General features: G+C 42.6%; 1 protein-coding gene across 1 annotated transcript in view; it reads right to left on the bottom strand.

Annotated features, from left to right (window-relative positions):
- Positions 1-23,381, bottom strand: part of LOC147727569 (E3 ISG15--protein ligase HERC5-like) — a 479,269-nt gene that overhangs the window by 277,780 nt on the left and 178,108 nt on the right. The window contains exons 10-12 of the mRNA XM_086963137.1: positions 9,869-9,928; positions 6,684-6,783; positions 5,509-5,698 (exon numbers count right to left, since the gene is read on the bottom strand). Coding sequence (XP_086819263.1) covers positions 5,509-5,698; positions 6,684-6,783; positions 9,869-9,928 — 350 coding nt within the window. The remainder of the gene's footprint in view (positions 1-5,508; positions 5,699-6,683; positions 6,784-9,868; positions 9,929-23,381) is intronic.

The following is a 23,381-nucleotide window of genomic DNA, read 5'->3' as shown; positions in this document are numbered from 1 at the left end:
GCGTTCACATTTGCCCCCCAAATCACAACCATTCAACTTAGTGGGACTCCCAGACTAAAAGAGCAGTAACGTAAGTCGGTTTTGTTACCCTTGTCATGCTGTGGTCGGAATTACATGAGCTGACATAACTCATTATCATAAAAGAGAGAAAGAGAGGGGGATTGCAATTAGTGTCTTTACAGCGCCCTACGTATTTTTCGCCGGCCATAAAAAAGCCTCACTCGCGGGGGTACGTTCCCTCATGCAAAGAGAAGGAACTATTCCCTACTGTTAAAACCCTCCCCTCTACGTGCTCCACACGCCTGCCTGAAATGCATTCTGTTGGCTGGGTGCCCGACCCCTCAGTATAATTATTGTTGACTGACTTGATTTATTAAGATGGCGACACCGCAAATCCCTTTTTGTGGCAGGGCCTCCTCACATACTGCCTCCAGAGTGGTAATCTTTAAATAAAGTTAGATAAGACTGTACTGTGAGTCCGGCCGTCTACCCCAATTGTCTTACCTCTCATACAGTACACGCTCGCGTCACTTTTCAGCTCGCCATCCACTGTGAAAACAATATGTTCTCTTCCTGCGTTTTTTTTAAACCCTGACGAAAGTAAAGAGGATCGTACTGAGTTATAGAAAATAAGGCGCCATTTTAAGCTGGTGTGTTTGCGTTTTGTTTTATTAGTGGTGGCACCCAATGGCTACAGGGGGTTATAATCATACCTTTCTCATAATATGAGGCCCGTCAGTCAAACGGGTCGAGCATTTATGCTACAGTGTGACTAACCTTGCAAAACAAAAAAATAAAAAATTAAATATGGTGTTACGAAACACCAAGCAAAAAAAGAAAGGAAAGAAATCTTATTATTCCTTTCTGTTGTATAACACACACCCCCCACACACACACAACCCCACACACACACACCCAGACCCCCCCAACCCCCCACACAACTCCAAGCACACACCCCAAACACACAACTCCACACACACAACTCCCCACACACAACCACCCACACACACACAACCCCCCCACACACAACCCACACACACATCCCCACACCCCCCCCACACACAACCCCCCACACACAACCCTACACACACAGCCCACACACACAGACCCCCCCACACAACCCCCCACACAACGCCACACACACAACTCCACACACACACAACCCCCCCACACACACAACCACCCAACCCCCCACCTCCCACACACACATCCACACACACCCCCACACACACCCCACACACACACACAACGCCCCAAACACACAGCCCCCCCACACACACAGCCCCACACACACACAACCCCACACACATACAACCCCACACACACATAACCCCCCCACACACACGCACAACCACACACACATACAACCACACACACACAACCACAAGCACACACACAACCACACTCAACACCACACAACCCCACACACACACACAAACTCCTCCCCCCACACACCCACACACAACCCACCACACACACAACCCACCACACACACAACACCACACACAATCCCACACACAACCCCACCCCCACACTCACAACCCCCCACACACAACCCCACCACACACACACCCCACACACACAACCGCCACACACACACCCCCACACTCACAACCCCCACACACAACCCCCCACACATAACCCCACACACACAACCCCCCAAACACAACCCTCCCACACAACCCCCCCACACACAACCCCCCCACACACACAACCCCCCCCACACACACAACCATCTATCTATCTATCTATGGCCCTCACTCTATCTATCTATGGCCCTCACTCTATCTATCTGTCACCCTCACTCTATCTATCTGTCGCCCTCACTCTATCTATCTGTCGCCCTCACTCTATCTATCTATCTATGGCCCTCACTCTATCTATCTATCTATCTATCTATCTATCTATCTATCTATCTATCTATCTATCTATCTATCTATCTATCTATCTATCTATCTATCTATATATCGCCCTCACTCTATCTATCTATCTATCTATCTATCTATCTATCTATCTATCTATCTATCTATCTATCTATCTATCTATCTATCTATCTATCTATCTATCTATCTATCTATCTATCGCCCTCACTCTATCTATCTATCTATCTATCTATCTATCTATCTATCTATCTATCTATATCTATCTATCTATCTATCTATCTATCTATCTATCTATCTATCTATCTATCTATCTATCGCCCTCACTCTATCTGTCTATCTATCGCACTCACTCTATCTGTCTATCTAGCGCACTCACTTTATCTATCGCCATCACTCTATCTATCTATCTATCTATCTATCTATCTATCTATCTATCTATCTATCTATCTATCTATCTATCTATCTATCTCCCTCACTCTATTTATCGCCCTCCCTCCCTCACTCTATCTATCGCCCTCCCTCTATCTATCGCCTTCACTCTATCTATCTATCGCACCCACTCTATCGCATCACCACAGCATCACTCAGCACCACCACAGAATCACTCAGGTGCTCCACAATATTACTCAAAGGCACCACAACATCACTATGCACTACCAAAGCATCACTGAACGCCACAGCATCACTCGTCGCCACCACATCACTCAGCGCCACCACAGCATCAATCTGTGCAATCATTCAACAACAACTGGTTCAAACATGTTCTCTTAATGTTTCAAGCTTTATTACAAATGTCACAAAAAGATGTTAATATTTCACTTCTGTTCTTGGATTTGCGTCACAATAAAATACACTGAACATAATCTTCACAAAAGGTATTTACAAATGTTTAAGCTATTGCCATTATAAATTACAATAACTTTTATTTAAGTATTAATTATTTAAAAAAATTAAAAGTCATTGGTATTTGTAATATCAATACATCTAAGTCACGTAAATACAACACATATTGCATTACAAATGCTTTAGGTGTCACATTTGCGAAAGTTAAAACTATTGGCATTATAAATGACAAAGCTATTAATTTCACTATTTTTAAAACCAACACATAAATAAAATACCAATAGCTCAAACTTTCCTAATGCGAGACCTATTGCATTGCAAATGCTTGTTGTATTTGTCTGGTAGATGCTGCATTATGGATTCCATCATAATGTGCCCTGTCATATCTTGCCAGCAACGCTTGAGTATTGGCAATGCGCCAGATGTTAGCTGCTTGTGATGCTGTTCATTTGCCGGAGGCATCAAGAAGCTTAGATTCTTTGTCTGGTGGTGAGGCCTCACCTGATGTCTGAGAATTGGCACGTTTACGTGCATTAGACACTACTAAAGAATATAATAGTGCTGGACCTTTAATGTAAACTGGGTCTGTAGGGGCAGCTTTATATTTTTTCTCAATGCAAGGGTTGAGGACCTTAGCCCTGACAGGATCCTTAAAAACCTCTGTTGCGTGCTTGATGGCACCTTTAAGCAATGGCAAAATGGCAGTAGACCTTTGTGTGTTATCTAATACGAAATCTTCCTCCACCGCATCGGTGTGTAAGTCCACCCCGGGATACTGGGCACCTCTTTGGACTAGTAGGGTAAAATCTATAGTGTCCTCTGGTGGGGAAGGTCTGGAAGTGTATATGTCATCTTGTGGTTCGTAAGGCACATCAGGGGTGTTGTAATCATCCCATGGATTAGGTGACTGAGGAGGACTATTGGTCTTTGCTGTGTCATGTGCACCCCCACCTGTGTCATCAGAGTCTGTGTCTACATCATTGTCTGTATTAGTGGATGGTGTAGGTGAATGATGTGGTGGAGGAGTTGTAGGAGGAGGAACAGTATGGGGAGGTGGTGGACAAGGGACCCTTAATGAAGAGGTTGCAATGTCTCTCTTCTTTGGAGGAGGAGGAGGTGCTGGCGCCTCAAGTGGTCTCTTCTTGGAGCTGAGAGTCAATTGACCAGTCTTAGGATCCTTTACAAGAGTTTTTTTGATTAGGATCTGGTGTGAAAAGTTCTTCTGAGTAGGGCAGATCCTTCGGCGTTTAAGTTTTTGGCTCCGTAGGTTTTTTCGGCACCGAGTCGGTAGCTGGTCTTGGGTCTTTTAGTTTCAGAAGTGTGCCCTTTTGAAATGTCTTTTACCGGAACCTGTTTTTTCGGTTCCGGGTGTTTTTTTCGGCTCCGAAGCGAGTGAATCTGGAGCTTTAGGCGGTTTTTACTCGGCTCGATGAGACGCTGCCAGTCTTCGGCGCCGTGTGCTTAGGTGTCGGAGCAACTGTCGGCGTGGTTGAGGAAGATGGCTTCTTCTTCGGTGTCGGTATAGGATCGGCACCGGAAATAGGCTGGCTCGAGCCCGAGCCGCCTGAAGGCTTAGTAGGCTTCTTTGCCAGGCCCGAAGGCGGGGCGTGGGAAGCAGTCTCTCGGTGTGCACCCGGGCCCGAAGGTGAGGGTGTGACCAAAGCCTTTTTCCAGGGTGTCGAGGAAGGGTTGGGGTCGACGGTCTTACTTATGACCCGTTAAGCTAGAGTGACTTCCTCGACATCAGAGTCTTCGGCATCAGAGGAGCTGGTACTCTCTTCGGCGTGCTGGTGTTCTGGAACGTCGACGCCCTCTTCAAAGATGTCGTCAGGGATCGAAGCTGACGAGCGAGCCATAGTTCTTCGAGCTCGTCGATCCCGAATCGTCTTCTAGGAGCTGAAAGAGGAACAAGCGGAACAGTCTTTGGTCTTGTGCTCCGGTGAGAGGCAAAGGTTGCACACCTCATGTAGGTCGGTGAGGGGAAACTTCGACCCACATCGAGGACACTTTTTGAATGGCATCCTTTCCATGAGCCAGAAAGTAAGGCCTAGGTAGGCCCGAAGGCCTTCGTCGACGACTGGAATCGAAGACTTCGAAGTGGTGAAGAATCGCGTCGATGTGGAGCACGATCGAAACAATACCGTCGAACTGGGTGAGCGCAGGAAACACATCCGAGCCCGATGGCGGAAAAAAACAATCTGAGGATGGAGCCGATGCCCATGCGCAATGTGGTCCATAGGAGGAGTCACCTATCTCGTGACTTCCAAAGAACTTTTCAGGATAACAACAAACTGCAAACATCCGGGCCCAACACTGGGTGGCGATCTATGCACAGTGTGCAATCTACAGCTCATATGTCTCGGACATATAGGTAATGCAGAGGTATAAAACTCTGAATGTAGTTTGTGAATTGCAATTTGGAGTACATTTTGTAGTCCTACAAAGTGCAGTTTGTGAATCAGGCCCTGAGTAGTCAGGTTTGCACTTCTTTGGTACGATAGTACGAGTGCTTGTAAACTCTGTGTTGGGAAAAACAAAAACAATGTTAAGATACACCTTTGTGTGTTTAGAGGCAACATTATCATGTGTTATCCTCACTCTGCCTATATTAGATGTACAAAAACTGTATTCATGTAAATAAAAAGCTTTTCCAAGCCCACCACAAAATAGCAGGATAAAAGACTGCAAGTAAATGTCAGGTATCTGGGGCAAAAATTAATCATTTTATCACAATGACTGTTGATGCCCTTAAACAGAACTGCAGATTTCCTAATCAACTTACCTAGAATTTTCAGAGATGTTGGTTTCAGATTATTGACAGCGTTTGCAAATGCAGCAAGAAGAGGCAGAGACTCCTGGGACCCATGCATCAAAGAACATTCTGGAAGGAGGAGGAATATAGCCAGAGCGTCATGATGAGCAGGAAGCTGTGAGAGCTCAGGGATAATGTAGTTCTTCAAGCAAGAACTAATCTGAAACAAATACGAGATGAAGATATATATATAATAAGGTTATTATTTGTATAATTATTTTGAAAAACTGAAAGATACCTACACAAAATCAAATTTACTAGTGTCAATTTTTTAGGAACCTACAGATAATTCAATTTGCATTCTGGATATCAAACGTCTAGCATGAGTTATGAGCAATATTCTATTTATTCTTTATTCCAGAACAGGAAATCAATCATTAAACCAGCAATAGCTATATTTTTTTCTTTTGACTTTCTAGCTCTTCTGCCTTGTTGAGCCCTCCATTTGGGCTCTGAAATGTAGCGGAGTCTTATCCGAAGAGAGGACACATCCCCTCCCTGTGTGCAGAAGAGCCCAAACCATATCATGTGGTAATAGCTGCTGCTAAGGAAAGATTTCTTACTGTTCATCAACACGTCAATACCGAACGTTTGGCCCCAAAACTTTATTTACAATACTAGTTACCTCTTTTTTTAAAAGTCTTTATTCAAGTGTTTACATTTACCATAAGACATGTCAAACTATCCCTTCCAACTTATCAGTATTAGCTTACAGCAGGACAGCCTTTAACATATAACATATAACATATAACGTATCAGATTATTTAGTCAAGGCGTGTCTCTCCCACTACCCACATTGTCCTCGTGGCACGAGGCAAAATTGCAACATTTGCTGCTCAAAGTTGCTTATCCTCTTAGAATTTCATTCAACATCTGGCAGGCGTAGCCCACAGGCCCATATCACCACCAATGTCCGAGTATGGTGCAAAATTTACAATCCAGATTCATATTTGTCCACTTCTGAAATAATTTGCAACAAGCTGCGCAATGTGACATCATAGGTCCAGATTCAGCCAACCTTTACATGGGCTACTCGTGTTAAACACTACTGAATTTCCATGCGTAAGATGCCCTTACTCTAAAAAGATTTGAAAACTGGGCCATAGTTTTCTAGGAGACGCAATTTGTAAAAGTATTTGCCTTACCTGCTGTAAAACCTGTTCACGATTTGCAATCATGTCAAAAAAGTGTGAGGCGGCTTTGAGGTCAATCCAAGATATATCTGAAGTTTTACAATCTTTCTCTCTACCGAAAAGAAAGGACACAAGTTTGAGAAAAGCCTTGAAATTACCTTCATACAACAGTAAATAAAACTATTGAGCATCATTATTCAATAATTTTGGTCTGCGAATACTCAGAGGCCACAAAGGGAACAATGCCATTTACACACTAATGGAACCTGAAACCTAATGTCACAACCGATTTAGGTTTTGTCAAAGGCCCAGGTATTGCAAACTGGATTAGAATGTGTACTAGACAGGAGAGCATACAGACAATTTTAAAAGAGAAAACCAAGAAATATTTGAAGATCCCCAAGGAATGGCATTAGACTGCAAGTAGAGAAAACAGCAATAAGATCCATATTGAGGGCCCGATGTAGGTAAATCTACATTTACCACTTCATAAATACCGAATCATACCGAATCGGTATTTATGAAGTGGTAAATTAGAGGGGGGGGAGATGTAGGTATTTCAGATTCGGTAAATACCGAATCTGTAAGATTCGGTATTTACCGATTCTGTAAATACCGATTCGGTATCCCCCATTGCTTCCTATGGGCCTTGAAGCCCATAGGAATCAATGGGCATTACCGAATCGGTAATTACCGATTCGGTAATTACCGATTTGTGCAAGGGTGCAGGGGGTGTCACTTTGACACCCTCCAGCACCCCAAAAAAGGCATGTGAGCCATGTGTCTGTCACATGGCATAGGTGTGCATGCACACATGTGCATGCACACCTGGATTCGGTATTTTAACACCTAATTGGATTGGGTGTTAAAATACCGAATCTGAAGGGCCTGTGGGACTGAAAGTAGTCCCACCTACATCCCGAATTTTAAAACTCAGTAAACTTACCGATTCGGTATTTTTCAAATTCGGTAATTTTACCGAATTGGTAAAATACCGATTCGGACAAAAAAAGGTCCCCTACATCTCAAAAGGCCAAATACCGGTCGGAAACGGCCGAATTCGGCCGTTTCCGACCGGTATTGGCCACCTACATCGGGCCCTATGTAACATGTTGTTGACCAAAGCCTTCACTTGGGACTGGACCCATTCCTGTGTGCCCTAAGCAGTCCAGTTTGTGTCCCTTTGCACAACCTGAACCCTGCAGTAAAGATACAGTGTACACTCCTTCTGTGTATCTCATCTTTTGCTCACATCACACCCGGATGTGTGTAGGTTGGCCAGCCTTGTAAGCATGATGCAACTCATCAACCACCCATATGCATTTCTATCCTTCCCTTCGTGCTTTGACCCACGGAATGATGCGAATCCCTAGCTGGCGCCTTTTGTATCTTACAAAATGCTTCAATCTACAGTTGCCATCTACATTTAAATATATGGGGAAGACAAAATAAGTCTACTTGAGTTTGCCAATGGAAGATCTTTCTCTGCACTAGAGTCCTTCAAAAAGCTTTGGGTCTCTCTTTTGGAACTCCAGTAATAAGAAAGCCCTTTTCCAAACCGACACAGACTATCCGGGACCACCTTCCTGCTTCTCCTATCTCAAGGAATAGCTTTAGCCTGCTACGAGGGCCACATACTATGAGAGGAATGTGGCTCCCTTTCAGGACATTAAATGCACTGACTGAAGTATTAAGGATCCTTGTGGTTGTGGATTGGGCTGATGCCTTGCCAAAGCCATTGGTTCAGGTAGAGGTCCCTCAACCCTACATATCATGAGCTCAGACCAGGAACCTTTGGGAACCTCTCTCTTTGCTATCACCTGTTGCTATGACCAATTCTTCAGTCTTTAGGTTGAAACAGGAGCCCTAAGTGACTTTCAGCAGTTGATCCCTGTACTCGTGATTTGAGCAAATCTACATAGATTTGCTATGTTATCTTGTCTGGGAGACATGAAAATGTATGAAGAGAAGAGATGCTCATGTCACAAAGGGGAAATCTGGAAAAGAAGCTTAGGAAGAAAAGAACCTCAAGAGAGCCATCTAAAGGTGATGGTGGGAACCTTTACAAAAGTCTCAGTCATGGGTATCACCAGGCAGTGCATCGTTTTTTGGCAAACTGCGCCGCGCCGGGTGTTTAGCAACTACAAGAAGTAAATTGAGTTTCCACACACACACCTCTGAGATGTAGGAGGAACCAGGAGGTTAGACTGAGCATAAGGCTACTTTAATTCAACTCTTATCTACAGATACTGTCACAGCTCAGGTCTTCCTCATCTTGCCACTGATGCCAACAGGATAGAAATAATGTACATAGGACAAAAGAGTGGACATTAATTCATTCATTACAATTCAATCAATGTATGTATACATTTTAATTTATATTTCCATCCTTCTCTGCCGCATTAGACTTGTTTGAACTCACTAGCACAATGTAACGCTTTCCTGCTTGTTTTTTACTCCACCCTAGTGTTTGTTTTCACCTTCCTTGTAAAGCGCTCTGATACTCTTGGGACCAGCAGCGATATATAAAACCTTTGAAATAAATAAATAAATAAGGCTCTATGGGGCACAGAACGAATGGAGGATTTATTCTCAGTGAGACTCTTGGACATATAACTATTTGTCAGGTGTGTTCTAGAATGGTTAAAATGTGCATGGTTTGTTATCTAGCTCACCCGCTGATTTGGCCTTCATGTGAATGTTCGAAAATTCTTCCCACTAATGGGGAAATACACCGATCTGTGTAAGCTTCTCTTTAGGTGTGAGTCAACTAGTGCAACGCCCATTGTAAAAGAAATGCAGCCTTCAACTTAAAGTGAAAGAAGACTTGCTCCTTTTCCAGAAAAAGGTCTTATTTTCAGGAGGTTCCCCAGGTGTTTGAGGACTCGATTAATCAGCTTTAATTAAAATATATGTATATGTTATTTACAATACTAGAAATTGAAATACTTGTAGGACAAACCAGACCATATTCAAGAAGTGCATTTAAGAAAATGTTTTTGGAAAAAAGGTCTTTCTGTATGACCCATTGGGGTGGCAATACTTTATGAGAGTGTGGTTTCAGAAGGGATAGAGAGAACCAGGTGCTGGAGCTTTCGAAGTTGCTTTGAAGAAATTGACAATTGTTGGTGCTGGATTCGCAGAGATGGTTTTAACTCCAAGCATATTTTGTGGTAAATATTGCGAGCATAACTTACCTTTGTTGCAAAAAACTTCCATTGACACAAGCCGTGGATGAAAAGATGTATTTTATTTCCCTAGGAATAAATAAAAAATACAATTTGAGATACAATTTAAAAGTGGAAGGATAATGTTACTTACACAGTAGCCATCTGTTCTTGGCATGTAGAGCTGTAGATTCACATGCTTTGCTTACTACTACCATCTAGTGTTGGGTTCCGATGTTTGCAAGTTGTTTTTCTTCGAAGAAGTCTTTCCAGTCACGAGGTAAGGTGACTCCTCCTTTCTGTAATAGTGCGCATGGGCATTGACTCCATTGTTACATTGTTTCCCGCAGAGGGTGAGAATGGAGTAGTAAGTGTAGAATAGAGATGTCCATGTGTATGTATGTAAACTGATAAACTACAACACTACAGGAGACCGGGGAGGAGGGTGGGCGAATGTGAATCTACAGCTCTACATTCCAAGAACAGATGCTTACTGGGTAAGTAACTTAATCAGTTCGAGGCATGTGAGCTGTAGATCACATGTTTTGCATAGACTATACAGCTGAATACTCCCAGAGCGGTGCTTAACCTGTAGTTGTAGTTGTCTGAAACAATGTTTTAAATACTGCTTGGCCTTCATTAGCTTGTTTCCTCGCTAACACATCTACACAATAGTGTTTGGTGAATGTGTGAGGTGTAGACCATGTTGCTGCCTTACAAATATCAGCTAGGGGAATATTCCCTAAGAAGACCATAGTACCCCTATTTTGCGATTGGGTACATTTTACAATCCATCTTGCAATACCATATTTAGATATCGGATTGCCTTTGTGTGGTCGAGAGAAAGCAAAAAAGAGTTGCTTTGTTTTGCAAAATTATTTTGTTCTTTCAACGTAATACAGTAAAGCTCTTCTAACATCAAGGGTGCGTAAAGCTTGTTCTGCTACAGAATCGGGATGAGAAAAGAACACAGATAACTCAACTGATTGATTGATATGAAAGGCAAAAACCACTTCAGGGAGAAATTTAGGATTGGTGCGAAGAACTGCTTTGTCCCTGTGAAGCTGAAAGAAAGGCTGTTGTTTAGTTAATGCCTGGAGTTCACCAACTCTCCTCAGTAAAGTTATTGAGCTAAGGAAAGCAACTTTCTATGAGAGGAATTGTAATTGGCACCTACGCATTGGTTCAAATGGTGGACCCATTAGTCTTGTAAGGACTATGTTCAGGTTCCACACTGGTGCAGGTGGGACTCTTGGTGTTACTGATGGAGCAAGGACTCGCACGTAAAGCGACTTGCTCACATTCAAGAACCTCGTTTAATCTAAAATGTCATTAATCAACATGCTTGTCATTAATATTGCACTTTCACACTACACGCGGGTGTTCCAGAGATGCTTGCCTATGTGTCTATTAATCCTAATGAGGCTTGCATACTACAGAATTGCTGCTTTGCAGAAATCTAGTCTGCGCATGCGTCGGTCATACCCATGTGATGTGACGCACTCGCAGTTCTGGAGGGATTTTTCGCTCATGCGCATTGCTGCTAATATGGCCACTTTGTCTTTAACGTGCTCTCCGCTTGCTACTGCCGCTTTTGCCCAGCTGTCTATTTCTGCGTAACCTCTAACGCTATAGATATTATAAAGTAAGGGATGCAGTGTAGCTATTCATGGTGAACAGTGTATTCATTTTTTTCTGTGTTTCTAATTTGTTTTCGCTTACTTTTCATGTACCACGTATCTGTGGGCCTGGGAGTGGGGAGCCGCTCCATCTTTGAAACCCATGTCACCCTAATCACGTGATGAGGGAAAACTCGAACCACGCAGAAGCAAAACCAAGCCAGCTGGCTTCTGAAGCTGAGATGCGCCTGGGAAAGTAACCCTTGCACCAGGAGAAGATTTCGGCTGTACCTAAAATTGTTACAAATGTATTTACTTTATGTGTGTCCTATTGTTTTACACCTTCCACATGCCATGGGAACAGGAATGTAAGGGGTGGGTACGAATAATTAAATATTCATTGTGGGAACCCAGAATTTTAGGTGGTGACAATGACCTAACCACTTCTCCTGACCAATCCAATGTTGGGGATCCTGTCACTTGCAACATTTGTGGGTGGTCTAGGGACCCGAAATTAGTATAACTAGCCTAGTTTTAGCTAGAGAAATTGTCCGACTTGTCCGAGTAGCTGACCTGTCACCGACCCTACGAACTCTATAGGTGATTGATACAGAGAGCTGCGGAGCACTCTGTCCGTAATTTCCACAAACTCCAAGGGGTGGAATAATCTTAAGTGCTGGCGAAGCACTTTGCTGGAAGATTCGAGAACCCAATCGGGTTACTGGCGGATTCCGTGCAGAGAGGGAGTAGCGCAGGTGTTGCATCCGAAGCTGCAGGTGTTGGTCGTACCTTTGGTGAGCCCAGTCCTGATCCAAATCCTGAGAGGTATCCTGTCCTGACTGTCCATGAGCTGTACCTGATCGCCTACTGGCATCCTAAATCCTTGAGGGTCCTTGTCCTCGCCTTTTCCAAACTGACCCGTGGCCAAGGTTAGTCCTCATTCCTGTCCTAGGTAAATATATAGTGGGTGACCGTCTATCCATTCTCTTTTCTTTCCTCCTTTTAATAAAGCATTCTTGCCCGTATTATTTCCTCTGCCTTTTCCAAAATGTACATGTTATTGTTTATTAGTTATGTTCCATTTTTCCCTTTACCTGTAGGACATTCCTGAAACGGTTTACATAATTAGTGTGATCTAATGATACTTGTGTTTTGCATCTATACTTACGAATTAGCAGTTAGACTAAGATCAGTTTGAATCACTCGTCGAAGTTTTGCAATCCACTGATTAAAATGTTTTAACACATTAAGCCTTAGTATAAACCTGAAAACTGAATAGCATGTTCCCTGTTACCCTTACCATGTAGTTTTCTCTTAAACTCAATGGTACTTGCGCTTATTCATAGTTACATTATAGTTATCATCCTGATCATTGATATTCTAATCTGTATCAATTATATTCTCATGGCATTTGGATTTTGAAACTTATTATATAAAGCCTTTAAACCCCTTTAGGTGTCTGTGGTTATTACAAAAGGTATCAAATGTTATTAAATGTATAAAATATTTTTGTTAGTCTTATCACCTACCCACTAATAGCTCCTGATCTGTCGGAAATATAGGTACCTGTGTCTAGGTGGTAAGTCAGGTACTCTGGTAATAGTGGTAGGAAAACACATAGAATTACTGATGGTATCGTGTAAACTCGCCCGATTCATAAAAATATTGTCATAAACACGTCATGGGCCCAAGTGCGTGAAATCTGGTGAAATAAAGAGTCGGGCGACCTGCGCGCTCTATCAGTAATTTTCTGGTAGCAGAGCTATGGTTAGGACTAGTTAAGATAGGTAGATAAGATAGTTTTGATGAACTGTGAAAAATAAAATGTGCTGCTAAAATTTATTGTTGCTAAAATTTATTGCTGCTAAAATAAGTTTATTGCATTTAAATGTTATAAAAAGTTTGAAACGAGGTTTATGAATTGCTGCTATATCATTGCATGTAATTAACATAATTGTCCGTGATTGTTTCATGTTGTGGGAATCCCCGGGGAAATAAAATAGCAAGTGGTGAGTAGAATCCACTTGGCTGTGCGGTCACTGGCTGGGAGGGAGATTAGTGCATGGTTAGGCAGAACTGGAAGCGCTAATTAGGATTTTCTGAATGAATTATTTTATAAATGATAGCTATGAGCCCACTGTTGAAACTCCCATTGTGATAACACTTAGTAAGTGTCACATGCGGAAGGAGTAGTAGGTTTCTCGAAGCTTGAGTGATAAGCAAAGGAGTCCGCTGGTTAACGTTTGACTTAGTATATATCCCGGAAAGAAGTGGATGAGTCAAAGAAGTAGCAGGTTCTCTAATGCTCGTGTGAAGGGATAGGCAGAAGGTTCTATCCGTAATGAATGAAAAGTAGACAGAAGTGGTTTACTTGTAGTGAGAGAAAAACTTTCTTTCTTTTTAAAACCCTAGAGCACAGTGGCGAATGTTATACGTTGTTAACTAAATCAAGCACTTGCACTTTAGGAAAAAATCAAAGTTTCTGTTACCTTGTGAAGGAGGGAGTCAGTCGCAAAGCTGCACTGACGTCACTCCGTGCCGCGCTGGTATTGGTTGAGAGAGCGGGTGTGTAGCGAAGCTGGAATTGTAAAGGAGGGGTGAGTGCCGAAGCGTGAGACCGCGTCTCGCGAAAAGGCTGCGCACCCATTGGTCAAGAGTATTTGCAACCTCTGTGTTGATTGGTTGCTGTGAATTAAAAGACCTGCTAGCATTGGAAGCACCTTAGTAAACAAAATTAATCAATCCGAGCTTGAAGATAGTTTGGAGAGGTGTATGTGGTATCCTGACTTCTTACCTAATCCGAAAAATCTAGGTTTTCATGAGGAGCAGATGCTAAGAGGTAGACCTTACAATATGTACGGAGGAAAGACAAAATTGTCATTTGCCGAAAAGGTTAAGAATTATTTCAAGAAAGACAAGCCCATTAGAACTAGAGATGGTGTAATCATTCCACCACCTAATACTCCCGCATCATTTATGATGTTTGACAAAGGGTATCATACCTGTGTATGGTTGGAGAATTGGGTGAAGTATACTGAAGATGACGGAGTCTTAGCATTTCCCCTCGATGGTACCTTTAATGGTAGAATCCTGTTTAACTTGAGGACCCGAATGAATGAACTGCACCCCAGACCCAGATTAACGCAATATGAAGCTTTAGAGGAATGGGAGATTGAGGCTCTAGAGCGAGACAGACCCCGGATAGATAAGGGGGTGAGCAAATGGTACCCAAAATTGCAGCGGGAAATAAAGGAGAAAAAAATGAAGCTTTGGAGACAGAATATGATGGTTGAGGGACTATTCCCGATGTTTTGGGTAACCGAACAGGGGGGAAGAAAAAAGACAGAGAAAACCAGACATTTAATGGCTATGGGGGATTCAGAAGATGAATACCTGGAAGATTTACTAATAAAAAATCCACCTCCCTATGCTGAAGAGTCTGGGCCCCTAAGCTCGAAAAATCAATTTTTCCGACATCCTAGAAGTAGAAGGGCCAGTGAGACAGATGTAGCTGGTACTGGTAGCAAACCCAGTGATAGTGACGGATTTTGCAGACCTGGCACAGCAATTCCAAATTATCGACCCTTTGGCGATGACAGACCAAGTTTGGCAATCCCAACTGCCCCGAGTATATACCCTCCATTAGTACCCCAAGTAATGCATGACAACTCTATGGAAAGGGTTTTACATGAACGAGAAAAGGAAGCATTGATAAAACAGCGAAATGAACTTATTCAGACTATAGCGCAGATAAATCCCAGTCCTGAAGCTTTAACAATTCCTGTTACTATTGATCCAGCTGTTCCCCCTTATGGAGATAGACAAGCTAGTCCAAGAACTCCCGTTATTACGCCTATTGTAGCACCTTCTAGAAAAGAGCCGCTCACAGTTGATGATCAAGCAAGAGAATGTGAGTCTGTGATCTCCCTGATGGATCTGCCCATAAGGGAGTCTGGAACCAGTGAACCACGGTCGGGAAACCAGACTAAGGCAAAGGAAGTCCTGATAGAAACAGCTTCAGGTACCCGGAGCGCCACAGTAGTGACTCCAGAAGAAATAGAGCGATGGTCCCGAGAAATGGAAAAAGAAACTCCTCTGCCGAAACCATTAGACATATACAAGCTAAGAATAGAGCTGGAGGAACTAACGGCTGGGAATGTGGGATTAGACAGGTTAAATACCTTTGATAAAGAAGAATTGCTATTCCTATGCAAAAGCCTTAACCGGAACACTAGAGTGTTCCATGAAAAATTAATGGACACAGCCGCAAATATGGAAATAGATGTTAGTCGATCCAAAGTACTACAGAAACCCTACAGAGCAGAATTTTCAGACAAAGATTTAGAAAACATGAATGTGTCAGGGAAGAAGATACAGATAAAGGAATTGCTGAACATAGTACAGAAATGGGGAGATTTAGACAAATGGAAAACCAGGTGGGCAAAGAAAAAGGAAGATAGTAAGGCCAAACCAAAGACTTCTGAATATGTTCTAAAAGAAGCGGGCAAGGCAGAAAATCTGTATCCCATGAGGGAAGTACCGGGTGGGAAATATGTACATGTCCCATGGTCCCGACAGGATATTGTGTCCTTTACTAATGACTTCCCAAAATTAAGAGAGAAACCGGTAGAGTGGTATAGGCAGGTTGAGCGATTCGTGAAGGTTCAAAAATGTCTCCTGAAGGACCTAGATGGGTTCTTTGACATTGTAGTTCCTGTAGATTTTTTGGACAGAATGCAAAATTGCAGTTGATTGGACCAGTAAAGAATATGAGAGAGACTCCAGAACCGGAGCTCCTTCGCCAGATGTAATGAGGAAGTATGATTAAAGTCATACAATACTTAAAAGAGAAAGTGCCAGCAAAAGAAACTGATTGGACCCGAATAGATAGAACTACTCAAAACCGGGATGAAACATCGCACTCCTATTATGAACGATTACTACAGGTATTCAAAACCTACAGTGGAATCGATAATATTGAAATGAAGGATATAACCCATTTCATTTATCGATTCGTGTTGGGTTTGAGACCTGAAATATCCCAGTGGATCAGAGATAATAACATTTGTTGGCAGGGCAAACCCATAGATGAGGTCCTCAAGTACACCAAGTACTGTGAGGATGAGCTGGAGAACAAAAGAAAAGCCCTGAAGGAGAAGGTGATGTGGGCACAAGTAAAATTGGCTGAACAACAAGAAAAACAGTTAAGTAAAATGAATAATAATACTCAAAACACTACTTCTGGGGGAGGAGGGAAGCCCGAGTAAAAATGAGTAAAGAAGAGGCCAAAAAGAAATTTCCCTGCCACGGGTGCGGTCAGATAGGGCACTGGAGAGACGAGTGCCCACATTTGCAGGCTGGTAATGCCCCATAAATGGTTTAAATCCACAGGTGCAGAAAGAGGGGCCACGAAAGAACCAGCAACAGGTAAAACAGCATCCGTTGCCTCGAGCTCCTAGACCTAGCTATAAGAACCAGGCTCAGCAAAATGAGGGGGTCGACGTATGGGAAGGAGGAGATGAAAGAAATGCAGCAACTTCGCAATTCCTGTTAAATTATACATTCCTCTGTGATGAACCATACTGACGGGGCCTGAGGGGGGAGGACGAGGAGTGCGTACTTGGCGCCTCCTTACCGGTAGACCAGACAGGGCCATACATTGAAGGAAAGGTTGAAGGAAATGATGTCACCTTTCTGTTGGACACGGGTGCTACCCGTTCTACTGTGAGAACAGTGGACGTTCCAAACCTACCCCTCTCGGGAGAAGCCATCCAAGTAGTGGCTGTGTCAAATCAGATAATAAGTACTCCAGTAACTGAACCAATGGAGATTTCTATAGGGAACTTCAAAGAAATGCACAGATTTGTTGTCTGTGACTCTAGTCCAGTGAATCTACTGGGACGTGATTTGTTGTGCAAAATGAACTGTACCATCTTTTGCACACCAAAGGGCGTAGAAATTCAGACCCCAGATGAAGATGGATTATACAAACTGATGTTACTAAGGCCCGATACAGAAATTAAGACACTGACAATACAGGACTCACCGGAAGAGCTCCAACAGAGTGATACCAGATGTGTGGGATTTCACTGGGAAAGATGTGGGATTAATGGCAAATGTAGACCCAGTTAAAATAGCCATTAAGACAAATGCTGTTTACCCGAAAACCAGACAGTATAAAATGAGTGCAGAAGTGAAAGCTGGAGTTGCAATTGAAGTAAAAAGGTTGCTAGAGGCAAACATAATACAGGAAGTAATGAGCAGTCCTTGTAATTCACCCATAATTAGAATTAAAAAGCCTAGTGGAAAGTGCAGGGTAGTGCAGGACCTGCGAAAGGTAAACCAGATTGTTGTACCTTGCTGTCCTATTGTGCCGAACCCTGCAGTGATCTTGTACCAGATCCCCTGGAATGCGGAATGGTTTACCGTTATTGACTTATGTCACGCATTCTTTTCCATCCCATTGCATCCAGACAGCAAATTTATTTTCTCATTTGAATTCGACAGTCATGTCTACGTTTGGAATCGTGTCCCTCAGGGGTACACAGAAAGCCCTTCGATTTTCAATCAAGTTTTAAAAAGATGTCTTGAATCACTAATTTTACCTAAAGAATCAGTTTTGGTCCAGTACATAGACGACCTTCTGGTGGCGTCTAAGAGTCGGAACGACTGTGTTACTGATACCATTGCCTTATTGAATCATCTAGGCAAGGGAGGACATAAAGTATCACCTGACAAATTGCAGTTCTGTAAAAACTCAGTGAAATATCTGGGGCACCAGATAGAAAAAGGTATCCGAAGGGTCACTTCAGAAAGAATTAGAATAATTCGAGATATGGAGTTACCTAGAACCCAGAAAGAAGTCAGAATGTTCCTAGGAGTTGTAGGGTACTGCAGACAGTGGATTGTGGGATTTGCTGTTTTAGTCAAACTATTGATAAAAATGACCAAGAAAGGAGTACAAGATCCAGTTACATGGGATGACGAAAGCATGACAGCCTGGATAAAATTGCGGAACTGTCTGTGTTCAGCTCCTGCATTGGGAATGCCTGATTATTCCAAGAACTTTGAATTGTTTTGTGATACACAAGACAATTGTGCCCTCTCAGTCCTAACACAAGAACATGGTCTGACTAGATGTCCAGTGGCCTATTTTTCTGCTACTTTAGATTCGGTGGCTGCTGGATTACCTGGATGCCTGAAAGCAGTAGCTGCAACTTGCAATAGCCTAGAACAGAGTGAAAACATTGTTATGGGACATCCTGTAACTGTATATGTTCCACATTCAGTTGTGATCCTGCTGACCCGAACTAAGACCCAATATCTCACACCCAGTCGGCTGACTAAGTATGAGAGAATTCTTATAGGTGCAGAGAATGTGATAATTTCCCGATGTAATATTCTGAACCCCACAACCTTGTTGCCAAACACCCAAAGTGCAGAAATTGGGGGTGATATTGAACATAACTGCATTGACTTAACTGAATTTAGCACTAAACCACATCCTGATATAAAAGAAACAGCCTTACCTGTAGAAGACCTTGTGATGTTTGTGGATGGCTCCTGTTTGAGACATGAGGATGGAGGTTTGAGTGCTGCCTATGCGGTAGTCACTCTAGAAACGACCCTAGAAGCATCTTATTTAAGTGAAATAAAATCTGCCCAAGTAGCTGAATTAGTTGCATTGGCAAGAGCGTGTAAACAAGGGAAAAACAAAAGAGTAACCATATACACTGATAGCCAATATGGTTCCGGTGTTGTGCATGACTTCGGCCAGTTATGGTTGCAAAGAGAATTCATGACTTCCTCAGGTACCCCTATCAGAAATGGAAAAGTGGTGCAAAACCTACTGGAAGCAATCCAGTTACCCAAAGAATTGGCGGTGGTCAAATGTGCTGCTCACAAATCTGGCAACGACGATGTGACAGCCGGAAATCGATATGCTGACCAAATTGCCCAATATTGTGCCCGATACAAAATGTCCCTAAAAGTCAAATTATGGGGAGGCGGAAACAGCTGCCAACTTATGGTGTTTGAGAATGTATCTACTTGGAGGGAACTGAAAGAGTTGCAGCAAGCAGCAGAATCAGACGGAAAAGAGAGATGGGAGACAGATGGATGTCAACCTAGGGACAGGGATGGTGTTATTGTTAATGGGAAGGGTATACCTGTACTGCCAGACAGTATGGTTGCTCCAATGGCCCGATTGATACACCGAGACTCACACATGGGAAGGGATGCAATGTGCCGAGTTTTTCAAAAGGTGTGGTACAATTCGAAGTTCAGAAACATTGCAGAGGCACTTTACCAGAGGTGCTTGGTTTGTCAGCAATTTAACCCAGGAAAAAGAACAGTAGTGGACCAGAGTACGATTGGAAAGGGAGAAGGTCCCTTTGTCAGATTACAGGCTGATTTTATTCAGTTGCCCATGTGCAAAGGATGTAGGTATGTTCTAGTTATAGTCTGCCTGTTCTCAAGATGGGTGGAGGCCTACCCAGAAAAGAAAAATGATGCCATTACTGTAGCCAAATTGTTACTCAGGGAACTAATACCTAGGTATGGTTTTCCAGAAACAATTGAAACAGACAGAGGTGGGCATTTTGCCAACGAAATATTAGCTGAACTCTATAAAGCATTCAAGATTACCCCAAAACTGCACTGTGCATATCATCCAGAGGCTTCTGGAGTAGTTGAACAGGTGAATGGCACTATAAAATCAAGATTGGCAAAGATGTGTAACTCTACAAAATTGAACTGGATAGATGCTTTACCCCTTGTCCTGATGGGATTGAGAAGCATTCCAGACCGAAAGACAGGCCTGAGTCCCCATGAGATACTAATGGGAAGAGTGATGCGACAGGCATGGGTACCTGGACACAAACTGCTAAGTATTTCTGATGATTTGGTACTAGAATACTGCAAGCAGCTGGGTGACCAAGTGCGTTCTATCTCTCACCAGATTGGGGAGGAAGCCGTCACCTGGCCAACAACTCCAGCTCATAAACTGAAACCTGGTGATTGGGTTGTGTTGAAGAAACACACCCGGAAGAGTTGCCTTGCACCAAAGTGGGGAAAACGCAGACAAGTGATCCTTGTTACTACAACTGCAGTAAAGTGTGCAGGCATGCCGAAGTGGATCCATGCCAGCCATACTAAGCGGGTGACCGGAGAAGAAGCGACTGAAGCTGAAGGTGGTGCAGCTGAGGAGTCTCCAGATGAGGGTCCGGAACTAGCTGATAATGAACTACCGAGCACCAGTCAAGACGAATGGTTCCCAGCAGATGATCTGATTCTTGATCCAATAAGAACCAGAAAGTATACCTACCTAGATAGAGAGTGGGATAGTGAGGACGAGACAGGAATAGACGGAGAAAATCAGGTTATCGAGAATCACATCAGACCTGATCAGGAAGTAGGTCAAGTAGGGACAGACCAAGTTATCAACACACCTCCGAAGACTCCAGAAACTGAAAAGGGACAGATAGTAATTAGGGCCGAAGTTCATGCGGAAGAAAATCAAGGGTTCGAAGTGCATGAACAGGAACAGATAGAAACAGACGAACGTGTTCAGGAGACAGAGTCAAGTCAAAGCCAAATTCAAAATATACCTGAACAGGGCCAGTTTAGAAACCAGGCAGAAGAAACTGAAGAAAGACCTGGGACTAGTCAGACAGGAAGGGAAAAAGATACCGACAAAGAAACAGTGCCACAACTGAACGAAAATAAAAGGGCTCGTGAAGAGAGCCAAACTACAGTGACAGTTAAAAGACTTAAGAAGAAAAGTGAACCCAGATACATAAAAAGACTGAAACTAAGATTAAAGACTGTAGAGGAGAAATTAGAAGACCAAAAAAGGGCTGCCAGTGAAAAAAAAGAAACCAGAGTCCAGAAGAACAGACGAAGTACCCGAATAAAAAGACAAAACAAAAATTATCGGAGTCCTGAATGGACTTACTTGGTGTTGGAAGAAATTGATGATCCCGAAATGAGCGACAAAAGCGACCAAGATTAGATTGCTGAACAGAGTTCTGAAGAAGAAGACCCAACCTGAAAGTGAAAATACGTAAGCCTCTTGTGTAAAGAAACAAAGAGGGGTTGGAAAGCTTCTTTCGAACCAAGATGTCTGATTCAAATGTGAATGGAAGACCTAGAGGAAACTGTTGTAAAACATGCTGTAAAATATGCTTATGTAGTGTAGCAATAGTACTGGTAGTATGGATAGGGCTAACAGTCTTTATACCTTTTATGATAAGTAAAGATACTAACTTGTACCCTACTAAAACAGTGACGCCAGACACAGAAGTTGTACAAACCGAAGAAACACCACAAAGTGTAGAGAGACGTGAGAATACAGTTAGCATGAAACAAACTAGACCTGACTTAGATGCATCAGATGAGGAAGGACTACATTTTCACAGAATCAAAAACAGAACCCATTTAAATGTCTTTGCAAATCTTTTAGTGCACTATGTAGAAGCTATGGAAATAGAAGATTGTTATGTCTGCATGAAGCTACCTACTTCTGTAGCTGAAGGTGTAACCTATCACCATCTACCCCTGACCTATGGAATTTCCTGTAGTATATTAGCAAGCTTATTTAACAGAAGCACCTTACAGTACTACTATTCAAACACTGACGTGATTTTTTCTGAACTTCCCATTCGGGGAAACATGAACATTGTACATGTTAGAAGTGACGTGACTCGTTATATGGGAGAATACTTCCTGACTATAGGTGACATAGATTTAAATGAAGCACGCAGAGATAATTTAACTTGTTCATTACATGAACAAGAGAAAATGTTCCTCAAAATGGCAGAAAAGAGAAGGGAGAGTTTCCAGAGAAAGGCAAATGATAAGAGACAGAAAACTCCTAAATGGGCCGAAAACATGGAAAGCACCTCAAATTGTGAAGCTAATCTTGCACTGTTGCTGGACTTCGAACGGAAAGGGAAACTCTGTCTTCATAGAGAAAAGACTAGTTATTATAACAACGTATTCATCGGTTCCAGTGAATGCGAACATAATTACAAGGTAATTGGAGGTTGGGGTTTCAAAAATGGGTCAGAACCTGTGTTTCCCGGAATTTATTATATATGTGGAAACAAGGCTTATTTCAAATTGCCGGATCACTGGTATGGAAGCAGCTATTTTGGCATTGTCTTCCAGAAAATATACCATGTGAACAACGCCGCTGGAAGCAATGAAAATACTAATGGTTTAGTACGTAGTAGATGAGAAAGTGTAGGAGAAATTATAGGTGATATATTTAGTGCACTGATACCTGGAGTGGGAGTGGTTCTGAATACTCATCGAATTTGCAAATTATCTACAGTAGTGGATCGGTTATCAACTGACACTGCTGCTGGATTCCTGCTGGTCAATACTGAAATGGTTGCGATCAGATCAATGGTTTTACAGAATCGACTTGCTCTTGATACCTTATTGGCAAAAGAGGGCGGAGTCTGCAGGATGCTGAAGGCGCAACATTGTTGCACTTACATTCATGATAAGAGCGTAGAAATAAAGAAATATGTGAGAAACATAACTAATTTGGAAAAATAACTCAAACCACTGGAGGTTGATAGTGCCTGGAAGAGACTAACTGATGGTCTCTCTTCTGTAGGTAGTTGGTTTTCTAACATAGGTAGGAGTATTGTGGGAAAAATACTGATGCCAATAGCTGGAATAAGTTTGGTTGTGTTGATCGTTAGAATTTGCTGCAAATGTCAAAAATGCCGAAAGAAATATACCGTGAATAAGAGAGGAGTGAAACGTAATATAGATGAACTTGAATTAGAAGAGCTGAGAAATAAAATATATAAAAAGGCCAAAAGTTTCCATCCCAATAAGGATGCTGAGAAGAGGATCAACAACAAATTTATAGAGATAGAGATGAATGAGATCTGAAAGAAGTTGGCATC

This window comes from Lissotriton vulgaris, chromosome 3_1, assembly GCF_964263255.1.
Source record: "Lissotriton vulgaris chromosome 3_1, aLisVul1.2, whole genome shotgun sequence".
NCBI lineage: Eukaryota > Metazoa > Chordata > Amphibia > Caudata > Salamandridae > Lissotriton > Lissotriton vulgaris.
Note: the sequence above shows the minus strand (reverse complement) of the source record. Positions and strands in the feature narration are given on the sequence as shown.